Source organism: Gopherus flavomarginatus, chromosome 3, assembly GCF_025201925.1.
Source record: "Gopherus flavomarginatus isolate rGopFla2 chromosome 3, rGopFla2.mat.asm, whole genome shotgun sequence".
In the NCBI taxonomy this organism is placed as follows: domain Eukaryota; kingdom Metazoa; phylum Chordata; order Testudines; family Testudinidae; genus Gopherus; species Gopherus flavomarginatus.
Window position 1 is genome coordinate 34,496,318 of NC_066619.1, and position 24,377 is coordinate 34,520,694.

The 24,377-nt window shown below is 38.3% G+C and overlaps 1 protein-coding gene across 2 annotated transcripts in view; it reads left to right on the plus strand.

Annotated features, from left to right (window-relative positions):
* NDUFS4 (NADH:ubiquinone oxidoreductase subunit S4) overlaps positions 1-24,377 on the plus strand; it is a 55,859-nt gene that overhangs the window by 12,852 nt on the left and 18,630 nt on the right. The window contains exon 2 of one of the 2 annotated variants that reach the window (XM_050947171.1): positions 12,374-12,452. The exons of the other annotated variant lie outside the window; for it this stretch is intronic. Within the exon in view, the coding sequence (XP_050803128.1) occupies positions 12,374-12,452 (79 nt within the window). The remainder of the gene's footprint in view (positions 1-12,373; positions 12,453-24,377) is intronic. 2 annotated transcript variants of the gene reach the window in all.

The window sequence follows — 24,377 nt, forward strand, 5'->3', positions numbered from 1 at the left end:
ACTCTTCATCATAACTGCTTATACCTGCTATACTTCTGAATGTTTTCATTTTCACACTTTGCATTTTTTTTCTATTTTAAAATAACAGTTTCTGTAGTTTAGATTAGACTAGAACAGTTTTCCTTTCACCTATCTCAAACTCATTTTTCTGTTTTTATCATTTAACCTAATTTTGAAGACAGAGGAGAAATTATGATGTGCAAGTATTGTCTAAGAATGTAGCTACTTTTATATGGGGGACTTGCTTCTCCTCCAAAACCAAGTTAGTCATGCACTATTGTAATTGTAATACACAGACTTCACGAAAGTTGTTTTACAAACAGATATATATATGGAGAGAGAGAGAGAGAGAATTTTTAGATCTATAAACTTGATGTTTACTAATAATGTTATATCATAACATCTATATCCTACATGAAAAAATACCATAGTTTGTTTTGAATCTACTTCTTAATCATAATATATTTCTAGCTATATATTTATTTTACTTTTAGAATATAAAATGCACCATCCTGGAGCTTTTGAGCTCATGTGCAATAAATACTGCTTGGTGAGTTACATTGATTTAATGTATAATTGTGTTTCAGATTCACATCCTTTGTCTAGCTTTTTCTTAGGTTATTTCTGCTTTGTCCCTTTCTATGCAAGGTTCCCAAGAGCAACTTTCTGTTCTGCGTATTCAAGGGTTCTGTTTTGAATTTTATTTGTTCTAGTACCTGCTGTTATTCAGGATTGGTCTTCTTAAAACTCCCTTTACGCTTGATCAGAATACATGCTTTTTCATAAGTGTTTTCAAGACCCTAATATTATATGATGTATGAGACATGGGGTTTGATTTCAGGCTTTCCTCTGTCTTCCTATTATGATTCAATTTTCCCTTTTCGAAATATCAAATTTTCTTCAACATACCTCCAACCATTGACCAAAAGGCAGTGCTAAAAGATCAGTCGGATGTCTCCCACATAGTGGTTAAGTAGCAATTTGTTTTTTCAGTGAATTCTTACAGAATTCTTTACAGTCTTACCTTATTGATTAGATCAGAGGAGTATGAATATTCTGCATGTGGTCATTCTGTGTACCAGCCAGGCAAGCACAGTAATTTGACCTCTTCTAAACATGGCTTCTTTACATTTTCCTTAATTTTTTTAGATAAGTCTCTCTTACTTCAGTGTCTGTATCAGTCTTCCCAAATGTGTAAGTTTTTAAATTTTTTGGTTGTGTATTTAAATGCAAAAAAAGAAATGGAGTTGTGTTACTATGCATTTGTTAATACATAGTCTTCTTAGTATCACCTAAAATCAGTTAGTTGAATCTTAAAATCTGATTAAAAATAACACATTTTCAAGACTAGTGTTTTTAGGCCAAATGCCTTAATTTTCTTGCAAAATTTAGCTAAAATATTTATAAAATGTAACATGTTTTTCTGTATTTAACAAATCTGAGGCAAAGCTCAAGTCTGGTAACTCCACTTGGCACTTCTTGATCTTGAATGGCACAAAGTGGATTTAAACTAGCCAGGAACGATCAGCAGAGAGTTCTCCTTAACAGCAGAACTCTCAGATGGTGATGGTATCAGCAGAGTTGGTTCCTACTTCCCTGATGTAAAGAGGGAAAGTGGTCATGTTGGGAATGAGGAGCGCTGCAATGCCTTATTTTCCACAGGTATAAGGTTGCTGTGGGACCTTACACCAATGGTGTAAATTAGAGCTACTGCTTGGTTAGGATTAGGAAATTTGAAATGACTCCCTAATGGGCACCCTCACTTCCTGCGCAGGTGAAAAGGAGAAGCTGAACCTCTATCACGTGATAAGACAATTCAAAAAATGTTGTAAAATTAAATTTTAAACAAACTACATATTACAATTAGAATCAGCATTTAAAATTTAATCCAAAAAAAGACATCCAACAGGATTTAAGGACTGCGCACTTTTCAATATGAAAAGCTCAGTAGGAGTTAAGATAAGTTGAAGCAAATCAAAATAAGCAAGGACTTAGATAGCTTAATCCTAGCTGAGGGCTCATAATATAGGCAGTGGATCTTATTATGCATGTCAAACAATATTTCTGAATTTAAGTGTCTAACTTGTTAATTATCAGAGGGGTAGCCATGTTAGTCTGGATCTGTAAAAGCAGCAAAGAGTCCTGTGGCTCCTTATAGACTAACAGACATTTTGGAGCATGAGCTTTCGTGGGTGAATACATTGCATCCGACGAAGTGGGTATTCACCCACGGAAGCTCATGCTCCAGAATGTCTGTTAGTCTATGAGGTGCCACAGGACTCTTTGCTGCTTTAACTTGTTAATGTTTGAGTGGTTCTGTATCTTTCCACTTGGTTGCTGATTGACATAAGAGTGATTCTCACATCATAGTAAGAATGGAAAAAAAATACTACTTGTTATGTCTGTGGTGAATTGGGGCTATATCTGTACAACTGATATGTTCCATGTTAGATTATGTACACTGTGTGTCTGTCAGGCTGCAAACTTCATTTTGAATATGTAGCCTTTTTCTGTCTCCATGATTTGTTTGCCTCCAAGGTGGGTTGAAAATGACAAAGGCTGGTGGAATTATCTAGTCACTGGAAATTTATTCACTTTGAATAAGACCGGTTCCTTTCCCAGAAAAACTGGCTTAACGGGGGGAAGTCACCTCAGCAGCAATCATCTGACGGGGGTTCATGCTGATATGGGGGCACTGTCCAGAGTGTCACCTGACATGAAGCTGAAGGTTTTAAAAGGATAGAAGCTGATCTCAGGGTCAGTTCTACAGTCAAGGTGGGAGAGAGCATCCAGCATGTAGAAATGTCATGGTACAGGGGGCCCTGACTGCTTTCCTGAGCCCAGATGGCCTCTGACTGGACAATCCAATGGGCTCGAACCGCGGGCTCAAAGAATGCCCTAGAGTGATGAGGAAATTGAGGCAATCACATTGTTTAGCATTTGTTGTTTTGTATGATTTGTACTGTCCTTTGCTTTACATAAGTATAAAACAACATAAAACTGTTAGACCTTGCAAAGTTTTTCTGTATATCCTTCACAAACTACTGCATTCTCTTGAGAGAATTAAACTCCAAACCAAAAGTTTAGAGTTTGAGGTGGAGTTTGAAAGAGAGGTGTGTTTAAGTACTGGGAAGTTTGAAGTATCAGTGCTCCACTCAGAGGGACTAGGCAACTGGACAGCAGATCCTAACTCTCAGAGGGGAGTGTCAGATAGAAGTCTGTGCCCTGAGAATGTGCCTAGGGATCTTAACATGAGGCAGTGGCTGAGCTTTGTTGAGGCTCCGAAAGCTTAATGCATCCCAGAGGATTCAGAGCATATAGGCTTGGATCCCCCTCACAGCAGTCCTAGTGGAAGGTCAGGAGGGACTCTGTCCCAGATCCTAGCAAATGTCAAATGGAGGAAATAGAATGTGTGAATTAATAGAAACTAGTGCAGTACACCATTTATGACTTCGCTAAGCAAACTTGTACATGGAGCAGTTGCAAAAGGGAATAGACCCTCTTTGCAATAAGAAATGTGCCTGATTAGTTGATCATTTGGTTTTGTCCTTTGAAAAACCAAGGATTTGATGACCTCTAAAGACCGAAGTTTTGATTAGTGTCACTTTAACTGTTGGTCTTCTTGTGTGATGTTAAAAGCAGCTACATTGTCAGGCAATAATAGATACCATTTGCTTGGGAAACTATCTAGTGTGGGACAGAACTAAGAACTGGACATTTTGCACCAAAGTGTCAGTGAGCAGTGGCTTTATCCATGTACATTTGAGAACATCGTTACAATGCTTGTGTATATAAATGGTAGACGCCTACCCGTTTGTACATAAAAGGGCAGGCATATTATTGCTTCTGGCTTCTTAAAACCTTGTTTAAAATTGGTCTCTTTATGTTATGTTGCCAAGAATCTGTGCAGTGCTTGTGTAGGATACCTACCCTTTTGACATAATTTGAAGTGAAAACAGAAGTTCTTGAAATAATTCTTAGATCTTCTGGAAGAGTTAAACCACTAGAGTTAGCAGCAGGTTTATGTCAGACAGATGGTTATGTTGTCATTTTTACCAATTAAGTTTAGAAGGCTCTTTAGCTAATCTGGAAATAAAAGATAATGCCAGTGATCTATAGTAAAGGTTCCCAAACTGCTATGGTCTGGAGATCACAAGTGTTTCATGGAGAGTGGCAGGTCACCTGCTGCTGGCTGCTTCATATTGCCAGCTGCTGAATTGCAATAAAAGGAGCAAAAACATTTTATTTTTTGATTGATTTTACATAAGCAAATAGATATCTGTCACAAAAGTTATGTGATTGCAAATGTGAAGGAAGTCTGGGAGATAAAACATGTGGTTATATAGTTCACCTTTATGAATAAGGTTTGAGTACCCTGAACTATTGCAATTTTGGGGTATCTTTCCAGCTGTCTTTTGTAATATTTTTAATGTGGAGTCCACATTTGAAAATTAATTTACTGGGCCAATTATTAGTCCGTTTATTTTGTGTAAATATTTTATATTGCAGTGATATCTAGAGGCTCTGTTCATGGATCAGGGCTCATTTAGACTCTGCACTGTACAAACAAGTGAAACAAAGACTGTCCCTGCGCCAGACAGATAAACACAAAAATGAGGGTGGAATGGATAGTGTGAGGACAAGGACCACATCTTTTATGATGCCACTCAAGAGAAGAAAGGAGGAAGGCAGGTTACCTGCCAGAAGAGACACCGAAAGATCTATAGGAGAGGGAAGGAAAGCCATGCAAGGATGAAGCCATAAAAACCAACAGAGGGTGTGATTTTTAAAGAAGCAGGACTGGTCAATAGAGTCAAAAGCCAGCAACAGGTCAAGGAACATGTGGATGGGGCAGCTTAGAGGTTTGGCCAAGAAGTGCATCCAATAATTGAGTGAGAGCAGTTTCAGTGGAGGAGATGAAAGATGGAACTCGAAAAGGGAAACTTCAGCAGTGTTTTTAGACAGCATGTTTTGTTACTTTGGAAGTGAAGTAGGATAGGGAGATGGTGTAGTAGAGGCACGCAGAGTCAAGATTGTGCTTTGCTTTTTTTGTTTGTTTTTATGATATGAAGGCTGAGATGTGCCTGTATTTTGAGGGGAGTGAACCTGAGGATAATAAAAAGTTGAAGGGGGGAGAAATTTTTGAAGCTCTGAGTACAAGTAGCAACCTGTGAGATCAGTTCAGTGAGATTTTTTTGGTATTTGACACCTTTGAAAATCAGACCAAAACTTGTTGCGATGATCGTGAACTTTGAATAGTCAGGTTACTCCTACTCGAATTATCAAATACTGTAGAATCAAAATCAATACCAAGTCCCACAAGTGAATTTCCCATAAAGATAAAAATCAGTCAATAGCTTCTATAGTTCAAAAAATTGTTAAGCCCGAAAGATGTGCTAGTATCATATATTCTACTGACATGAGAGACTCCATATGCTTCTACTTCAGGTTCCAGCTATCTCTTCTCTTGGATGCTCATTCTCAACCCCATTTCAGATAAAGAGCTCCCAGGCTGTTCCCTAGCCTGGTAGTAAACAAGAACAGATTCAAAGAGGCCATCTGATTGAAGAAACATATAGGCTTATGATCGCTATGATTGCCAGTCTGTTTGGCTGTAAATCCTTAGTACAGGGAAGATAGTCATGAAAAGAAGCAGAAACTGGCTAGAGATCCAAGCTTTTTGACTTGCTCATCTTTCTCTTACAAAAACAAGTGTAACTTCAACCTGTCCGCTATGATGGACAGCACTTGCGTGATGGTCTATACAGGCAAACAAGTGTAACCTCTTCTTGGGGCCTCATAGCAAAAATCAGCACAGCACAACTGGATAAGTAGACAAGAGGTGAACTCAGTGGAGTCTTTTTGTCCATAGCAAAACTGGGATCTTTTTGTAAGCAGACTGAAATGACAGAACAAGAGTTTATTCCTGACCTATTAGGCAATGGCTCTGAATATACTGTTTCAAAATACAGTCTGCCTATTTTACTCCTTCCACACTTGAAGAAAAGTAATGCGTAATTCCAGTAGCTCTCTTCTGGGCTGAGAGTTCATAGTTTCTGGACCTTGTGGAATTGTCCTTGCACGCTTTTTTCTCTCATTCCCTAAAGAGAGCCCAGAACTATCAGCCAAACTTAAGTAAACATTGTCAAAAGGTTTGGATTTTGAATACAAATAACTGGGTTGTGGGGAATTGTCCTCTGTAGTAACTGACACCCTTAACATCTGTGAGGAATAGACTTGGAATATGCTTTATTTGACTTACATTTAGTTTATAGTATAGAAAAGAAAAACAAAATATCTAACTCCAGGCAATATAATTCCTCAAACACTAGGAGTTTTGCAGGTTGATCTGCCATTAGTTCTGAGTGAAAACATCCTGAAGATTCGTGAGCCATGTCCATAACAGAGGTAAACAGGGCTTATTGGATTTTTTTTTTTGTTCTTTTGTTCTCGTATCATAGATTTGTATGGCCACAAAAGACCATTGTGATCACATAGTTTTACCTCCTACATAACACAAGCTATCAATTTCCTGCCCTCCTTTCCCCCTAGTAATTTCTGCATCAAATGGATTAACATGTGGTTGCATTAGAGCATATCTCTTAGAGAGCCAATGTTAATTTAAAGACTTCAAGTACTTTCAAGAGAATTCACCAGATTTCTTGATGTGGATTACCCTTGCTGATTGAGTGATTGATTACTCTCACTGATAAAATCTTATGCCATAATGCAAATTTGAAATTGTGTAGTTTCAGTTTCCAGCCCTTCAATCTCATATATGTTTTTCTGCTAGATTAAAGTATGAGAGTAGTATCCCTCTAGTATGAGAGATCTTCTCCATGGCTAGCTTTGTTAGCTTGGCCAATGCCAGCCACTCCTTTTTAACTTAATGCACTGGTGATCTGTCTGTTCCATTTTTTTTAGTCTTTATTTACCTACACAAAGAAAAAATGATTGGGTGTCTCTGTGAATTTTTCAGAGAGGAAAAATCCTTAGAAATTCCAAGACCAAAACTTCATTTAAAACTGAGCTAACATTTAACTACTCATAATTTCCTAAACACAAACTTAAAAGCAAGGAATTGGATTGGCTCTGAACAATTTGGTGAAAACTCATGATCAAATGTCATTTGGCACTAAATTTGTAACAACTCTGAAAGAGTAAAGAAACTAACGTGGAAATTATAAAGATATAATATAAAATGAACACACATTAGCAATATTTGTAAAAGTGGAAAAATTGTAGTAGTATAAAAGAAACTTGAGAATATTTGATATGCAAATTAAAAGAATAAACTTTGGCATCCATTATGCCATTTTTAGAGCCACCTTTAAAGTAAAACTTCAGTTTAAGTCTTGATTATCCACTGATCTCAAGAACAATAGATTTCTGCTAGTGCTTCATGATCAAAATGCTATTGCATTAAAAGAGTTATTTATCTAAGCCAAAGCATACCTAGACTAGTATGCATGTCTTATTAAAGTGAAGTAAAAAGTTTTTTTTAAATCAAGATTAAAATAGAATGAATACTGAGTTCATGGGTTTTCAGTGGTCTTCTAACTTCTTTTCCTGTATACCAGCAGTTGATACAATTCCTTCTCGCAGTTGATGAATGCAAAAATAAACAAAGGACTTGTAATATTTTTACCACATAGGGTTGTTTGAACACCACTCAGTACTTCTGTTTCTAGCAGGTACAGCTAATTCAGTTAAACATTTTTGTTTTTTTTCTCTGTAGTGAATCTTTATTCCTATTTGAAAATACAGTGCTTTGTTGCAAAGTTATTTTTCTTTTGCTCCTCAGGAGTGCTCTGTGGGCGGCAGTCTATTGGCCACAAAATTGTTCTCTAATTCCTATACAGTTTCTTTCTGACCTAATAGATGGGAGCATTTGAACAGAAGAGTAATTGCTGAAAACTCCCTGTGACACTACACCCCATATTCTACACAGTGATATTATATGATTATGGTATAATTATGATGTATTTTGTACAAGACAGATCATGTGAGGTGTCATTGGAAAAGTTGTGGTTTGCTGAATATGATTATCCTATTCGTATTCATGTATCATTTTTGTATCTAAATTAGGAATATTGACTATGTATCTGCATTTCAAGCATGCTTACTCTGGGTGACACCCACAACTAGCCTTTCTGGTACAACAGTGGAGAAGCCAAAGACAATGGACCCTGGAAGAACTTAACCTTCCTGTGAATGTTCTAGACAGCCTGTCAGTAATGGCTGCTATAACTCAGGTATGCAAGGTCATGTGACCAGACCATTTGTCTCTGGACTCCATCTTGGGATGTCAGTATTTTTCCACAAACCGGACTGGGAATCAAGTTTTGAAACAAAGGGTTCTGCCATATGCTAAAGCTATATAAGGCAAGGAGTGACATCACTCCCCACACAAGAACAATCCTGGATACACTTGAGGAACAAAGACTGAATTGAGGGAAGTGCTGGACCCAGACTAAAGGGATTTCTAGCCTGTGTATGAAAGACCTGGGGATTCCAAGCTGTAAAGCAAGTGCAGTTTGTCCCTTAAGAATCTGCAGCCAACTTGTATCATCAGCCAGGGTGAGAATTTGCTAATTCATATCCTGTCTTCCTAGTATCTTAGACTAGTTTGTGTTTTTTGCTAGGTAATATGCTTTGATCTGTTTGCTGTCATTTATAATCAATTAAAATGTGTCTTTTGAGGTTAATAAACTTGTTTTTGCTTTATCTAAACCAGTGAGTTGGAGTGAGGTGCTTGGGAATCTTAGCTTAGAGAGGCTGTTGCATATTCCTCTCCACATTGCAGGGTGGGGACTCTGTGAGCTTACACCGTGCAGTTCCCTGTGCAGCGCAAGACAGTATAATTTTGGGTTTATGCTCCAGAGCGGGTGTGTGCCTAGGAAGCTGAGAGTTACTGCGGCTTTAGCCTTTCTACTTTTGGTTGGTTTGTGCAGTGGCTAGTCCGAGAGCCTGCATGTAACTGCAGCTGGGTGTGTCCCTACCTGTGTGCATGGTGGTAGAGGTGTAAGACCGGGAGCAGGTCTGCAGCTTGTCACAGCAGCACAGTCTGAGGAGCCTAGGCTGGTGGGTCAGAGGGCTCAGTGGTACCCCAGTTCCCAAGGGGAACCTATCACTCTCTCTTCCTGGTAGCATTTATAATGAACAGAACTGAGAAACTTCAGTAACTGATCTAATTCTGCAGTGTCCACAGGTGTATCATCTGCACTTCGTGGCCAGTTGATATTAAAAATGGCTGATGCATCTCAAAATTTGCCATGGGTGTATGATTTTCATCATCATAAGATGATCCTCAACCAAAAAAAACCACGGCTTTCTGTGTACTATGCCACATTTGAAGATGTGTGGGCTCAGAGATTGGAGGACCACAGACAATGCTGTAGTTGCCTTGCTAAACCATTTTAAACTTCTCCTGGTATGTCAGTTTCAAAACAGAGTGAAATTGGACTATTGTGAGCAAGGGTCAGATAGCCTTTTAAGCAGAGCTGATATCTTGCTCTTCTGCAGGGAGTAGTAAAAAATCTGTTCCACTTACGGTTTTATTATCTCCCCACTGTCTTTCACCAGCCAAGAGAGACCTGGATCTGACTAGCATGTCTTAGTCTGCACATCCCTAGCGCTCCAAGAACCTCAGGAAGCAGCAATAGTTGAAACCCAGGCTGTGTACTAACACTCCCCACTCTCTTCCTTTCCTTTCCATACCTTTCCTACCATGGAGACAAACAGATCAGTCTGATCTATGTGATCTTATTGTTAAAATAGCTTGAAAATTCTTTAACTTTCTGGATGTAAACAGCTTTCATTTAACCTAGGGGGGGGGGTTCATTCTCCTGGACTGTTCTGCTGATTGATATTGTGAAGGTGAAGATATCCATATAAGCTCTTCAGTGTCATTTATTCCTATTTGGAACAAGACTTCTCCCCCCCCAGTGCTCCACCCATATTTCCTTCTGCTTCATCTGAAAAAAAAAATACTATTGGATAAGTTGGAACCAGAGAAGGTTGTGTTCATGGGTAAAGGATGAAATATCATTAAAAGGTCCCAGTAAGCCATTCTTTTACTAGTCTGCCAATTTTCTTTGAGCCCTCTGAAACCCAGTGGATTATAGTTTATTATTCGTACTGCAGTAGTATCTAGGAGCCTTAGTCATAGATCAGAACATCATTTGCCTAGGCACTGTACAGGCACATTACAAAAGGCAGTCCAGTAAGCCTGCAAGGTCAGATCATCAAGAAAGCTTGACAGAAGTGAGTGCTTCAACCAACAAAACAGAGATGGATAATGGTCAGTCTACAAAGGCATATCCCATTTCTCTCACCCCTCCACCAATGTCAGTCCCAAAAACAAGATCCAGAGTTCAGCCACCTGCTGGAACTGAGCCAGAAGCTACCTGAGACAGACACACAGTTGTCACTATCGCCAAGAGATCTTAAGCTAATTAAGAAGGTTCGTCATCAGCATTTATGCTGAAGTCACCCAGAACAGTTGGTCTCTCTTATTCCAGTGCTGCCACAGAGGAAATCTGTCAGTTTAAGCAAGAATTATGAGTTCACGTGGTCAAATGGGATGATGCAAGAATTTTTATACTTAAGAAGGCTGCATTATCATGAAAAAGTAAAAATAATAAAAGAAGGAATTTGTTTTGTAATTGATGGCAAACTGCTTTTTTGGCAAATCAAATTTAATATAGTTAAATATGAACTGCATTAATGCACATTAAATAACATAGACCATTGGGAATATACAACTGAAGTAGAATTGTGTTGAGCTTGAAATAATAGTAACATAACCTCTTGGAATGTTGTTGTTTTCCTGGACAAATGGAGTTGGATCCTACTAATTCCAATTATAACTTTGCATAAAATAGTTGTGGCTTGACCTATGCTCAATGCTCGCAAACTCTTCCAAGCAATAATAGCTAGAACTTTGTCAGCATTGTTAAAATAACTTTTTCAGTCACTTTAAATGTCATTTGGACTGTTTTCTCTAAAATGGAGGAATTAATTTAGTTGATGTTGCAAAGTGCAGTAAAGCTGGTTTATTACTAAATTTTGGGAATAGATGAATTTATAATAGCCATTTGGGCTCTATACCTTCAAAGCACTGTACATCATTATAAGACGAGCTTTTCAAATTTGTTCCTGAATTCTTGTATGAAAACTCATAGGTCTTAAACTATATTTCATATTGTAGCCTACTAAACAAATGTACATAATTGTTGGCTTCTATTTTTGGCTTAGGTAGTATTTTAAAAAAATCTGAACATAATGTCATTCTGTTCGTGAAAAATTTGGATTTCAGAATGTACTCATATCGCATGGTTGGCTTTCAAAAATTGTGTAATGTACTGATAAAAGATATGCCAATAAATCACCAGCAAGTCAGCCATGACACCTCATAAACAAAAATCTCATAAATTTCATTTGCAATTTGAAGTGTGTCTAGCTTTCTGAATTATGTAACCTCTGAAGGACAATCGAAAACTACAGTAGTATGGTCCACTCTTTTTTGTACTTCTATATTCTCACACTTTAATGCGTCATTTGTTTAAAGCAACCTGAATTAAACATGAAGCACACTATGAATTAGCAGAGAAAACTGTTCTTTCACTTGCTTTTGTACTGTTTTGCCAAGGGACCAACTGCTTTTGTAGGGCCCAATCCTGCTCCCAGTGACTCCATAAAAATTAATGGCAAAACCATCACTGAATTAACTGGGAGCAGGATTGGCTTCATAGTTTTGCCCATACTTAATGTTATGGGTTTTACTAATTGTGCTATAAGGTTAACCAAAATGTTCGGAAGTTACTAAACAGATCAACAATTGACGTAGAAATGAATCAAAATGAGCTGTACCTAGTCATAAAGACAGAATTTGTGTCTGAATTATCAGTTAAGAGGAGTGAGTTTGTTTGTTTAATATCTTGTTATTAAATGGTACAACTAGCTTATGCCATTGGGATAGAATTAAGATTGTTTTCCTCTGATGCCATCATTTAGGGATCAGAGTTCCTGAATACTTGCAGCAGCTTTGTGTTTTTGTCTGTTCGTGACAAACCAACTACTGTACATTCATATAGAGCAGTACAGTCCTTGCCACTGGCAGTCTCTCTGTGACGAGAGCCTGTAGGCTGACATAAAGTGCAGCCTGTTGTGAACTGCTAAGTGGGAGTCTGCCAAAAACTCAGCAGACAGAACTAATTGGGGAGAAAAAGGATTTTTGTGCCCTCATCTCTCCCTCTTCCATTTTTTTTACAAGATGGATATTGATAAAGTAACTTGTTTATGTAAGATTTGTCTGCCTCTATTTTCTCATTGCATGAATCATTTTTTAACTTCAAGTCTTGCACTGCAGGTCACTGAGCACTTCCACATGGCGGCTGGCACAGGACCAAGCTCAAGACACGCAACTCATCACAGTTGATGAGAAATTGGTAAGGGTTTTCTACTGCACACTGCTATGATACTGCCTTCAGGGTTATTTCTACACAATAGGCATTCAGTATGATATTCCATGCTCTTGTAGGAAAGCCATATAAATGTAAACTACAAAGCAAAAATCTCTCATACTTTTTAAAGTGGGAATATTAGTGAGCCATAAGGAAATGTGTATGTGAAAGAAATTCATGGTTACAAATATTAAACAATACAAAATTATGAAACTACCTTGGTGTTGATTATTTTGTGGTCAAGAAACAGTAAGAACTCTATTTTTGTAATTAAAGTGCTATTTTTGAAAGCCATACATTTGCCTTTTTAGTGAAATCACACAGAATTTGCCACTGCTTCCTAAAATTAACTTTACTGGGTTCTACAGTGCTGAAGAAATAGTCTAAAGAACGATGCAAAGTTAGTGTTACTTTGTACCTATACTCGGCTTTTGAATATGCATGAGGGTTAGATTACAACTGGGAACAAATGCATAGCATTCTTCTCCTAATCAGTAGCACATTAGAATTTTGGCAACCTTCTCTTATAAATTTTGCAATGTGTGGTCCGTTACTTTAGATGCAACCTGATACTTATGCTTACAATATACAATAGCATAAGTTTTGTAAGACTTCCAGGACTTCTGGTGGGAATGTGTCATAGCAAAAGCATGTTTTTCATTGGCTTTCTTACCACTTTTGAATCTTAATTTTTAAAAAAATCCCATAATAGATGGTTCATATTGTATTTACCTTCAGGTGTACAAAAACATCTAAACTTTCTGGGAATAAAAAGAAATACTTGAATTTTTTTTATCTAAATTGAAAATGTTTAATAGTAACTTCAGTATTGAGACATTTTAAAGCTTTTGAACATCTTTTTGAAACTTTATTTCCCATAGTTTCCATAATATAAATATGGGTCATTCGTTCCTTTTCTATGTCAACAGATAACTGTTCAGATTATCTGTAAATACATTTCAGTACCCTTAATCATTTTATCTGAATCTCATTTTCAAAAATAATAAACATAACACTAAAGTTTATAAACTAGAACTAAGATTTTTTTTGTCTATTTTGGCAGATCTAGTTATTCAGTTGGACAAATGTGTAACTTGTGCAGCATGTGCCATTTTATGTATAGAAACTTAAATACAATATTTTCAGTATATGGATAAATAGTCATTGAATGCTGCCTAAATACTCATATTCCTGTTTTTCCTAGATTTAATAATTATCTTATGAATTGCATTTCATATAATTATTGTAGCACTGTTCCCTAATATAAAGATTTAACACTGGAGTGGTAATTTGTATTGTAGTTACATGTATCTTGGCTACAAAGGGGTCAATTTCAATTTATACATTTTGTGGACTTTTTGGTGTTCTGTACAATACTTTCAAATTTGATAATGCAATCCCTGATTAATTCTGTAAATACAGTATTAATCTGTCAGCCCTTTAAATAGTAAATAAGATAGTTAAATGTTCATTTTGTCCAGTTCTTCCCAGTACTATGGTAATAGGTCTAACCAAATGCTGTTGTTTATTGACAATTTATTTGTGGATTTTACTGGAATATTTTTCTTCTGTGCTCATACAGGGCTTGAGATTAATTTTTGTAATAGTTGAAAAGATTCATAGTATTGTGTCTGTAGACTTGTTTACAGTCTGAATTAGATTTGTTTGTAATGGAGTCAATGTAGAAACCATTTCAGAAAAACACACACCTGAATAAAAATAACAGGCCTTTAATAGTTCATGTTTATGAATGAGGAGCGGTTTCAAGTGAATGTTTGATGTAGATTAGGTTGCTATGTAAATAACTTAATTTTGGTTGTTGACATGACTTCATTTTTATTAAATCGTACATTAACTCAGTCGTAAATTAGGATTAAATCCCTTATTTATCAGCAAATCACTTTTCAGAGACTTTAATACTTAATTATTTTTTTCAAAAATTAGTGCTAAGCATAACGAAACCACACTGTATCTATGCATAATTATATAGTTAAATTACATTTCCGAAATTGATACTTTTTTCTTCCTGGAAAAGTTTCATATTTGCTGCATGTGTAGATATCTCCTCATCAGAACTCATTAAACCAAACTGTGCAATATGAGTAGAACTCTTATTCCACCACCACCCTCTCCCAATTTTGTCATAACCACTGTCACAGACTCCCAGGACTCATGCTCTCTCTCGGCTCCATACGGTCCCTGGGAGGAACTCCCTTCAGTGTCACAGCCCTTCTCGAGGGTTCACTCTCTCTCTGGGGGTTAACCCTTGTGCTTCAGCGCCTCCTGGAGCCGTAGTTCTCTGAACCTTCAGCATGCCTGTCTCCTGCTGTGGGCCCCCTCAAGGAGTCCCCTCGCTCTGGACCCCCAAGACCTTCATACCCAGAGGGAATAATGCAACCCCGACCTCTAGGCTGCAGTGACTCTCAGCCAGCGTAAAACAGAAGGGTTTATTGAACATCTGAACACAACACAGGAAGTTCTCAAAGCGCTTGGGCCTAGCAACCCTCAACACAGTTCATCTAGGTCTTTCCCCCATCCAGGTGGGCTCTGGTTGCTCTCTCTCTCTCTGCAGTCCAGAAGCCCCCTTCTTTCAGCTGACCATTTTATATCACCTCCCTGAACAGCCCCTCCTCTGTCCTTCGTCTTCAGTCCCAGATAAACAGGCCACCTGGGCCCTCTCTCTTCCATCCTTTGTTTCCCCACTGGCTGGAACCGTCTGGTCAGGTCACGGAGTACTCTCTCCTCAGCCCATTGTCCTCCCACTGACCTGAACCAGCTGACTTCCAAGCTGGGGTGGGCTTCCTGGTGACCAATCACTAGGGTACCAATCTCCAGGCTGTTATCCAGGGTCCTAACTGCTAGGCGAGGTCACCGCTGGTCCTATGCAACAACAAACGCCCTCTCCCACCACCTCATTAAACAAGCAACACAACACATAGGGGAACCAAGTCCCACACACTTTGTATGCAAACCATTGAAAAAATAAGAAAATCCCTCGCTTTGTTACAACCACATTCCATACATCTGGCACATCTTTCTCAATAGATCAGTTGCATGTATGATAATATCTAGTAGGGAAAATGTAACGTTACTATAGGTATTGCTGATCTACATACATATGGCTGTAATGTCAGTAAGGCATTTTGATGATAATCCATAAGAAGAAAATTAAAAGTGCTTTATAACTATACTGCAGCCTGAGGATGGAATTACTTTTATCATAGAAATGTAGGACTGGAAGGGACCTGATTAGGTTGTTTAGTCTAGTTCAATGCACTCGAGGCACGACTTAGTATTATCTGGACCATCCTTGGCAGGTGTTTGGAGGTTTTTAAGAACAGGTTAGACAATGATGGAGATTCTGCAGTCTCCCTAGGTAATTTGTTCCAGTGCTTAACTACCCTTGCAGTTAGGAACTTTTTCCTAATTTCTAACCTAAAACTCCCTTGCTGCACTTTAAGCCCCATTACTTCTTGTCTTGTCCTCAGTGGCAAAGGAGAACAGTTTATTGCCCTCCTCTTTATAATGTCCTTATACATACTTGAAGACTGTCATCATCTTCCCCCCTCAGTCTTCTCTTCTCCAAACTAAACAAATCCAGTTTTTTCAATCTTTCCTCCAAGATAGAACCCTACCAAATTCACATAGTATTTTTAAAATAATAAATTTCATGATTTCAGGTATTTTAAATCTGAAATTTCATGGTGTTGTAATTATAGGGGTCCTGACCCAAAAGGGCGCTTGGGGGGGTGGGAGGGGTTACAAGGTTACTGTAGGGTGTCACAATATTGCCACTCTTACTTCTGCGCTGCTGCTGGTGGCTGTGCTCCCTTCAGTGCTGGGCAGCCGGAGAGCAGCGACTGCTGGGTGGGAGCCCAGCTCTGTAAGCAGTGTTGCCACCAGCAGTAGTGCAGAAGTATGGATGGCAATACCATACCATTACTTCTGCGCTGCTGCTGACAGGGTGCTGCCTGCAGAGCTGGGCATCTAGCCAGCAGCCACCGCTCTCCGACCACCCAACTCTGAAGTCAGTGCCGAAATAAGGTTGGCAATACCATGACCTTCCTACGATAACTTTGCGACCCCCCCCCTTTAGGGTTTGGACCCCCAGTTTGAGAAACACTGGTGGTCTCCATGAAATCTGTATAGTATAGGGTAAAAGTACACAAAAGACAAGATTTCATGGGGGAGACCAGATTTCACAGTCCGTGATGCTTTCTTTTTTCATGGCTGTGAATTTGGTAGGGCCTTACTCATAGGTCATATTTTCTAGAACTTTAATCATTTTTGTTGCTCTTTCTCCAATTTGTCCACATCGCAAAGTGTGGTTCCCAGAACTGGATACAGTACTCCAGTTGAGGTCTTATCAGTGCTGAGTAGAGAGGAAAAATGACATTTTGTATCTTGATTACAACACTTCTGCTAATACATTTCAGAATGATCATTTTTTTCCAACAGTATTACATTTTGACACACATTTAGTTTGTGATCCACTATAACCTTCAAGAAGTGATGATGCTCTAATACCCCTGTCATTGATTATCACTTTCATTTCCTGTGTAGTCCAGATGTTAAGGTATCTTCAATGAATAACCAAGGCCAAAACAAAACAAAAAGTATATATAAAATAAAAAAAGCTAAACAAAATCACGGGTGTTGCATCATATCCTGAATCTGTGGTCAAACTCAGGGTCACCAGCACGGTTTAATTCCAAAGGCCTGGCGTTTTACCCAATAAGTTTACAGCAAGGGCATTCCATTTCTTCTCAACTGCTAGGATAAATGGCAGTGAGAGAAGGGTTCTGAGACCCAGGGCTGTTACTGACAATAGATCTCCCTCAAGTGATGCTTAAAACAATGTAACTGCAAATATAGACGGGACAATGTAGTTTGAGCATCATTGCAGAAAGTATGCTTAGTGTTGCATAAATTTAAAAAATCCATTATTGCAGCTTACAAGCTTCATTTGTACTCTTGTAAGCCTTTTTAGCGTGTCTGCCCCAAGCAGGCCTTGCATTTCATAGATTCTAGAACGGGAAGGGATGTCGAGAGGTCATCGAGTCCAGTCCCCTGCCCTCATGGGAGGTCCAAATACTGTCTAGACCATTTGGCATACTACCATTGTATAGTGGGTACCTATTGCATAGTTTCCAGCAAAGCACAGTTCTGTGGAAGTAGCTGTCCACAGTTGGAGAGGTGCTGTACCAAAATTTTCATAAAGCTTTTTTCAATGGATAAGACTAGTTGACATCAGTATTGCATAAAATATTTTTGAACAAGAAAATCCATAATATCACGTACTTTATACCGTTAAGGAGAAAACTCATATAACTGTACATAAGTTACAGTAGCGCACAAAACAAGGAATAAAAATACAGGAGATGTGGCAAGAATCTCTGCTAGGTGGACCATAGATGCTGCACAAGCTACAGGTGCTACACAAATGCCTTCTGTTATGGAGCACAGTGACCTGCTGCGGGATACAGCAGTGCGAAGCCTTGCTTACAATTGCAGTTGTGCTGTGAACGCTTTTTACGTTTTTTTTTCTTTTTTTGTGCATACACAGTGAGATGTGTTACAAGCATGACCAGTGGTGCAGTGGTGCTTATAGTGACAAAATCCTGTATGTGGCTATGCTATTGACATTTCAGTGACTATGCTGAAGTGGCTTTGCCCTGTCTATATATGATCAGTTAAGCTGTTTTCTTGGAATCAGTTTAGAAGAACTTGTTACTGAAAACTGTCAACAATGGGTCAGTTTCCTTCTGTAGACAGGATTTCAGAGAACTGGCATTTGAAGTAATTGTACATGTAAGTGAATGGGAAGCCAGTGCAAAAATGTAAGCACTTACTCCAGTCAGAAGGTAGACAGTTGCATCCCTCACCTGCTGTGACTTTTAAGAGGTCTTCCGGTGTACAGCACTTTACAACAGTCCAGCCTTGAAGTAACAGATGGATGACTACAACAAAGGGGAGTAATAGTGGCAACCTGTTGGCCATCCATAGGTGGTAGTGATGGCCCGTAGTGATTTTTACTATATGAGAATCCAGAATTAATGATGGATCAATAGGATTCCTAGCATGTGAGCCATTTTGGCATGCATATACTTTCAGTAACCAATTGTTGAAACCATCCCAGTCCACTTCTCTAGAAGCTTACCCTACCAGCAAGCATCACTTAGCCTTGTCAGCTTGTAACCAGTTTACCTTCATTCATTTCCCTGGCTTGGAAAGTAGTGAAACTATAATTTGGGTTTGATTAAAGAAGACGTAGTATGGAGTGTATTAAACAGTGGTGACACTGCAGCCCAAAATAGAAATATGTGGAAAATGATCGTGAAAAGTTAAACTTTTTCAACTGTCTCATTGTCTAGAGTGCTGTTATATAAAGGACAGAGCAATAAGAGTTTTAGCACACCCTTAAAAGTTTAGATCATTTTCCAGCAGATCAAAAAAAAAATTAAAAAATGTGTGGTAGTATAACTTCTTGAAAACAAAGCATGAGTATACTGCAAAGTTAGAGGCAAACCAGTGTGATATCATTTCTGGAATTTGTCTTAGAAGCTATTGTGAATTGAAAGGAGAGACATTTGGCAAAATGCAGCTTTATTAAATATAGGCTTACTGTACTTTCAAGAAGAGGAAATCTTACTTAACTGGAAATTCTCTGAGCAATGCTACAGCATTTTACAATAGAGATACTGTGGACATGCTGTATGTTGATTTTCAGAATGCTTTTAAAGTAGATCGCTTGGGCAGCAGTTGAAACTGCTGCTAACTTTGTGCATTTTACAGTATCTGGATAAAAAAAATTAACATAATCTTTTAGTCCTTTGTGCTTTCTCCTATACTGCCTTTAATCTGCAAAACTGCATCATTATCCACCTTTAAAATTCTCTTTTGTTGTGATGCCTACCAAAACTTGACAACCATTAGGTCACTGGTTTGCTGAGACCGCTGGCTATCATAGTGAGTGGTATTATTTCCTTGTACTCATCATCTGTCTGTATTGCGTCATCTGTTGTCTCTTATCTTATACTTTAGTCCCTGCCCCAGAAATATTACAGTCTGTCTTATTTTGTATTTGTACAGCGCCTAGCACAATAGGGCCTTGGTCCATGACAAGGGCTGCTTGGTGCTGCTATAATATAATAATTTAGAATGGATCCACATCCACAGACAGGATTTTAAAATTATATATAGTTAATTAGGCTGTGACCCTATGCTATTTCCAACAGCGAGATTAAGGGAATTGCTGCCTTAATTAAATAATTTGTGCTTTCATAGTATAAGCAACATTGTGCATGCAGAAGAATCTTTGTGATTACCTGCATTTGGTTTCTTGTTATAAGATCTTTTCCTTAAAGCTTTACAGGGAAAAACATATAATAACTGAGTGCTGGTCTCTTTTCTCCAGCCAGTTTATTGAGACCTGATTCTTTTGTGTCCAGTAAAGTGACGGTTCCAGAGATAAGAAAGAAAAGAAACTCCACTCACCAAAATGCATTTTCAATCCACCTTACTGGGTGCAGAGAGTTTTTCCCTCTTCTTAACTCTTCCCTCCTCCAATCCCTTTCCAGTCTTAGTCCTAAGTGTCCCTCAGATGAATGTGTGCACACAGTGCTGGGATCACATGATCTGTATGACTCTAGTTTTGTATACAAACTAGGTACTGTGTGTGTAAAATACACACACACACACACACACACACACATCCCTCCTCTCCCACCATAACCATGTCAGCATCATAAGTTTTCTTCCCTTTTCCTCCTCATACCTCTAGTGTAGAGTACATACCTCTGTCACATGAGCAGCATTTCAGACCTGGCTATGTAAACTAATTGGAGATAAAAATTTGAGGTAACAAATGGAAAAAAGGGTAAATGTGCAACATAAAATAGGCAAAAGCCAGAAAATTGGGAAACCGATCCATTGCCTTTTTGTCAGATCAGTAGGAGTGCTGATTTTCACTTCCTTCTTTTCCTTCCCTCAAAGTACAAACAGTGAAAAACTGAGAGTCTGTCCTTGAACATTCAGATTTCATGACTTTTTATATTTACAAACATACAGTCTTATGGTTCTAAGTTCTATCTTGATTAGGATAAACTTTTCACTAACTCTGGGGGGTGACTCACACTTTGATATTCTGCTTGCCTTGTGCACGGAACTCCCCCTGATGTCAGTACAAGTTCATCATGTTCATCATATGTAAGTGCAGGCTGTCAGAATTGATCTGCTGTGTGGCTCAGAGAGGAAGATTGTGCCCGAAGAACAAATCCGATCTATTTCTTTCGTGCCAGCTGGATTGGTACAGTTATCCTGTGGAAGAGGAGGCAGAGCTAGAGATGTATACTGTCCATTCTAGTTAGGGATGTAAAATGTTAACTGGTTAACCGATAAGCATGAGTCTTATTGGTAAGGTATTCCAATTAATGTCCACTGCAGGACTCTGCTGCCAACCCCTGGGATCTCGGCTGTCGGTCCCCGTGACCAGATCTCTGTGCACGGTGGCAGTGGAGCTTAATGTTTAAAGGTTTAACTGGTGCAATTTTAATAGTCTAAATGTTTTTAAAAGTAAACACTATGTACATCCCTAATTCTAGCTTCCTGCACAACTGGAGGTGCTACAAGTGAGGGTCATGGGAGAAACAGGGCCAAGGTATAAACTGCTGCTTGGTTTTTCAGTTCTTCATAGCAAATAGGCCTGGCAGAAGCTACTTTAGCTTGTAGCCTGAACAATGTGGCTTCACCAAGGCTCCTGTGGCATGGGGCCCCAGGCAGTTGCCCTGTTTGCCACCCCCTGACACCGACCCTGGCTTTTATATGCAAAAAACAGTTATTGTGGCCCAGCTGGGCCATGGAGTTATTATAGCATGTTGTGGGGGCCTCGGAAAGAAGAAGGTTGAGAACCCCTGTCAATTAGATTGATTGGCTCTACTGGTTGGGGGAGGATCTCCTCCCATCCCAACTGCATCTAATCAGTAACTGACCAGACTATTTGAGCAGATACTGGGCTCTGGAGTGAGCCTAAATGGATAATTATTTGCTAGTAGACTAGAGAAGACATTGATTATATTTAAAAAAAAAAAAAAAAGTTTAGTACAGTCAATGTTCTGTTGTTCTCCATTGTTGTTCTTAGGATAGTGTTTTTATTTGCATTCTGTTGCCTCTTGTTCTGTTGGTTGTCACTTTAACTCTGTAAAACCTTTAATGCAAAAGGTATTTCAAAATTGAACAATCTTCCCCAGAATGATTTCGAAATTAGATGTATCTCTCGAATAAATTTGAAATTTAAGAAATGGAGTATAAAATAAAAATAAGATACTTGCAAGTAAAAATACATATGCAGAAAGTGAAGGTGGTAATTATAGTGAATATGCATTTGCATGGTTAACCTGAAGCCCACACAGTTGGGTACAGTTATTATTTATGGTGACATTTTGGTGCCCAGTAGTTTTTGTGATCTTTAGCAAAAGCTGTTAGTGCACACAAGCACAATTGCTTACTCAGTTAAAGGCTGACAATTTTTGCTATGTAGTATTAAAGAAAAAGAGCCTGAATTTGATAGCTTTGTCAAACCATTAATATTATTTAAATATAATCTTTCAATGTATGAGATTTTTTTTCTCTGCAGAAAATATCAATCTGTTGTAAATGTACACGGTGACACACTTGATCACCAGAACAAACATTTATTGCTAAAATAGTAATTTATATTAAAATGTGGTTTGGTTTTTTTTGTTTGGTACAGTTGCTGCTAGAAATATCTTAAATACAGTACACATTTATATTTACAGAAAATCTGATATATTGATTGTTAGTTCATTGCATTTCGCTGCCTGGCAATTAAATCCCTCTTTAATTAGAATAACCTATCTCAGTTCAGCCCCTAGTGCTTGCTGCAACTTGCTTTTGTAGGTAATTACTGTTTGATTAAGCATGTAGTAGTGTTAGCAAGCTCGGTTGGCTGATAGTGATTGATATATATGGAGCTTTCTGTAGAATGTCTGAAGGAAATAAGTGATTCACCAACAGAGAGGAGAAGCTTTCTGTAGCTCTGACAGTGCAAGTGAAGAAATTACTGAATCATCCTCTTTTGTAAAGAAGAAAAAATTGATGTGAACAAGCTTTGGAAAAAAACAACAAATATTGTTACATGAATGTATTGGTGTTTCTAGGATTAGGATAATTTTCTTTCATTATGGAAAATACGTATAATGCTAAATTTGCAGAATTTTTAAAGTAGCCCCTAACTTATTCAGAATCAATTTCTACTGAGCTGTCTTGAAACAAATGTACCGTAGTTATGCTGATGGGTTACATTCTCATGTGCAAGTTTTTGAGGAGAAGGTAGAGAAATTGGTTTTCTTTTTGAGATCCTTTTCTTGTGGTGCATGGTAGCACTATCTCTGCTAGGTTATTGGAAGGAGGAGTGTCTGAGATTGGGGTTATACAACCTTCTAACATCTCAAGTGTCTGTTTTGTCTGGACTTCTCTCATGCAGCATTCTTGTGCAAAAATTTCAAGGCTTTAGTCTGAAGCACTGGGTCAAAGGATATGTCTCTTTGAGGGGGAGACAGGAGGGTTTTTGTTTTTGTTCACTGTGTAGTATTTCATTTTACATCAAAGAATACTGGTCTTCTAGAACCTGTGATGGTGGCAATTTAATACAGCTTTTTAAAAGACATATACTAAATATGGCAACATTTTGCAGTTAAGAGTTTTCATCTTGCAAATACTTGGTTTGGTTTTATAACTAAATATGCAAACAGTAATTTGACTATATTGTAAATAATTTAGCCAGCTTATGACTCAGTTTTGCTTTTAAAGAATAATTGTGGCTATTTTCACAACTCCAAATACCAGTGTGACTAGCCAATCCCTTTTCAGAATTGTTTTAAGTAAAGGCCCTCTCCATGTTGCTGTTGCTTGCCCTAATTTACTGTTAAGTATCATTTCCAGTCAATATTTGTGTCATAAATATGAGGTAAAAGAACAACTCCAGGACAAACTGCTTCCTGTGCAGGAAAATCTTACATAAGGAACAAGAAACTGTTTCCACTTATAATGTTTCCTTTTGAATCATTCTGTTGGGATTGGATGGGAGGAGCATGATTTACCCCTCAGGAACAGTGATTTAAGGGCCTGAAACCTGTAAATCCCCGTCTCTCTTGATGGCTTTGTGGTTCTGCATTAGTTCTGCCACCTATCTCCACCTCCACAGTCAATGGGAGAATGGCTACAGTTGCACCAGTTTTTTTTTGGCATCTTTTAGTTACTTTTGAACCACCCTCTCAGGGCTAGTTTCCCACAAAAGTGGCAGCCTGTGTATAATGAGGCTGGATGGATGTGGCAGAGAATATCAGTTTTTCAGCTCACAGGGTCTCCTTGTGTGCCTTACGCAGTGTCTGTCTTGGTAAGAACATGCTTCAGAGAAATTGCTCCTCCCCTTTTGTATGATTAGTGCCTCTTTTTTTCACTCCATAAAGTAGAACAGAGCATGTAGCCCAGTGTCTTTACCTTTTTCATGAGAAAATAATCTTCACTGAAGCTGGAAAGAATTGTTACCCTTTTCTGTGACCGTTGGGTAAACAAGTGAGAGGGAGTATGCTACAAGTGATCTCCACTAAGGGCTGACAAAACATTTTGAATGTGGTTTCTGTCTCTCTTTAAGGGGATTAAAATTTACCACTAATCATAAAAACTTCCAGGTATCTCCTGTAAAGACATGTATGATATTACTGTTCTTGCATATGAGGAAACTGTTCACTTTTCTTTGCAAACAGTTTAATAAATAATCTTTTATTCACATAAGTATGTATGCATATGTAAGTGATTTTTGCAGTATGGAATAGTTTTGTGCATCATTTTAAATATTTCAAATGAAGCCGTCTAGAGGTAATAAATCCT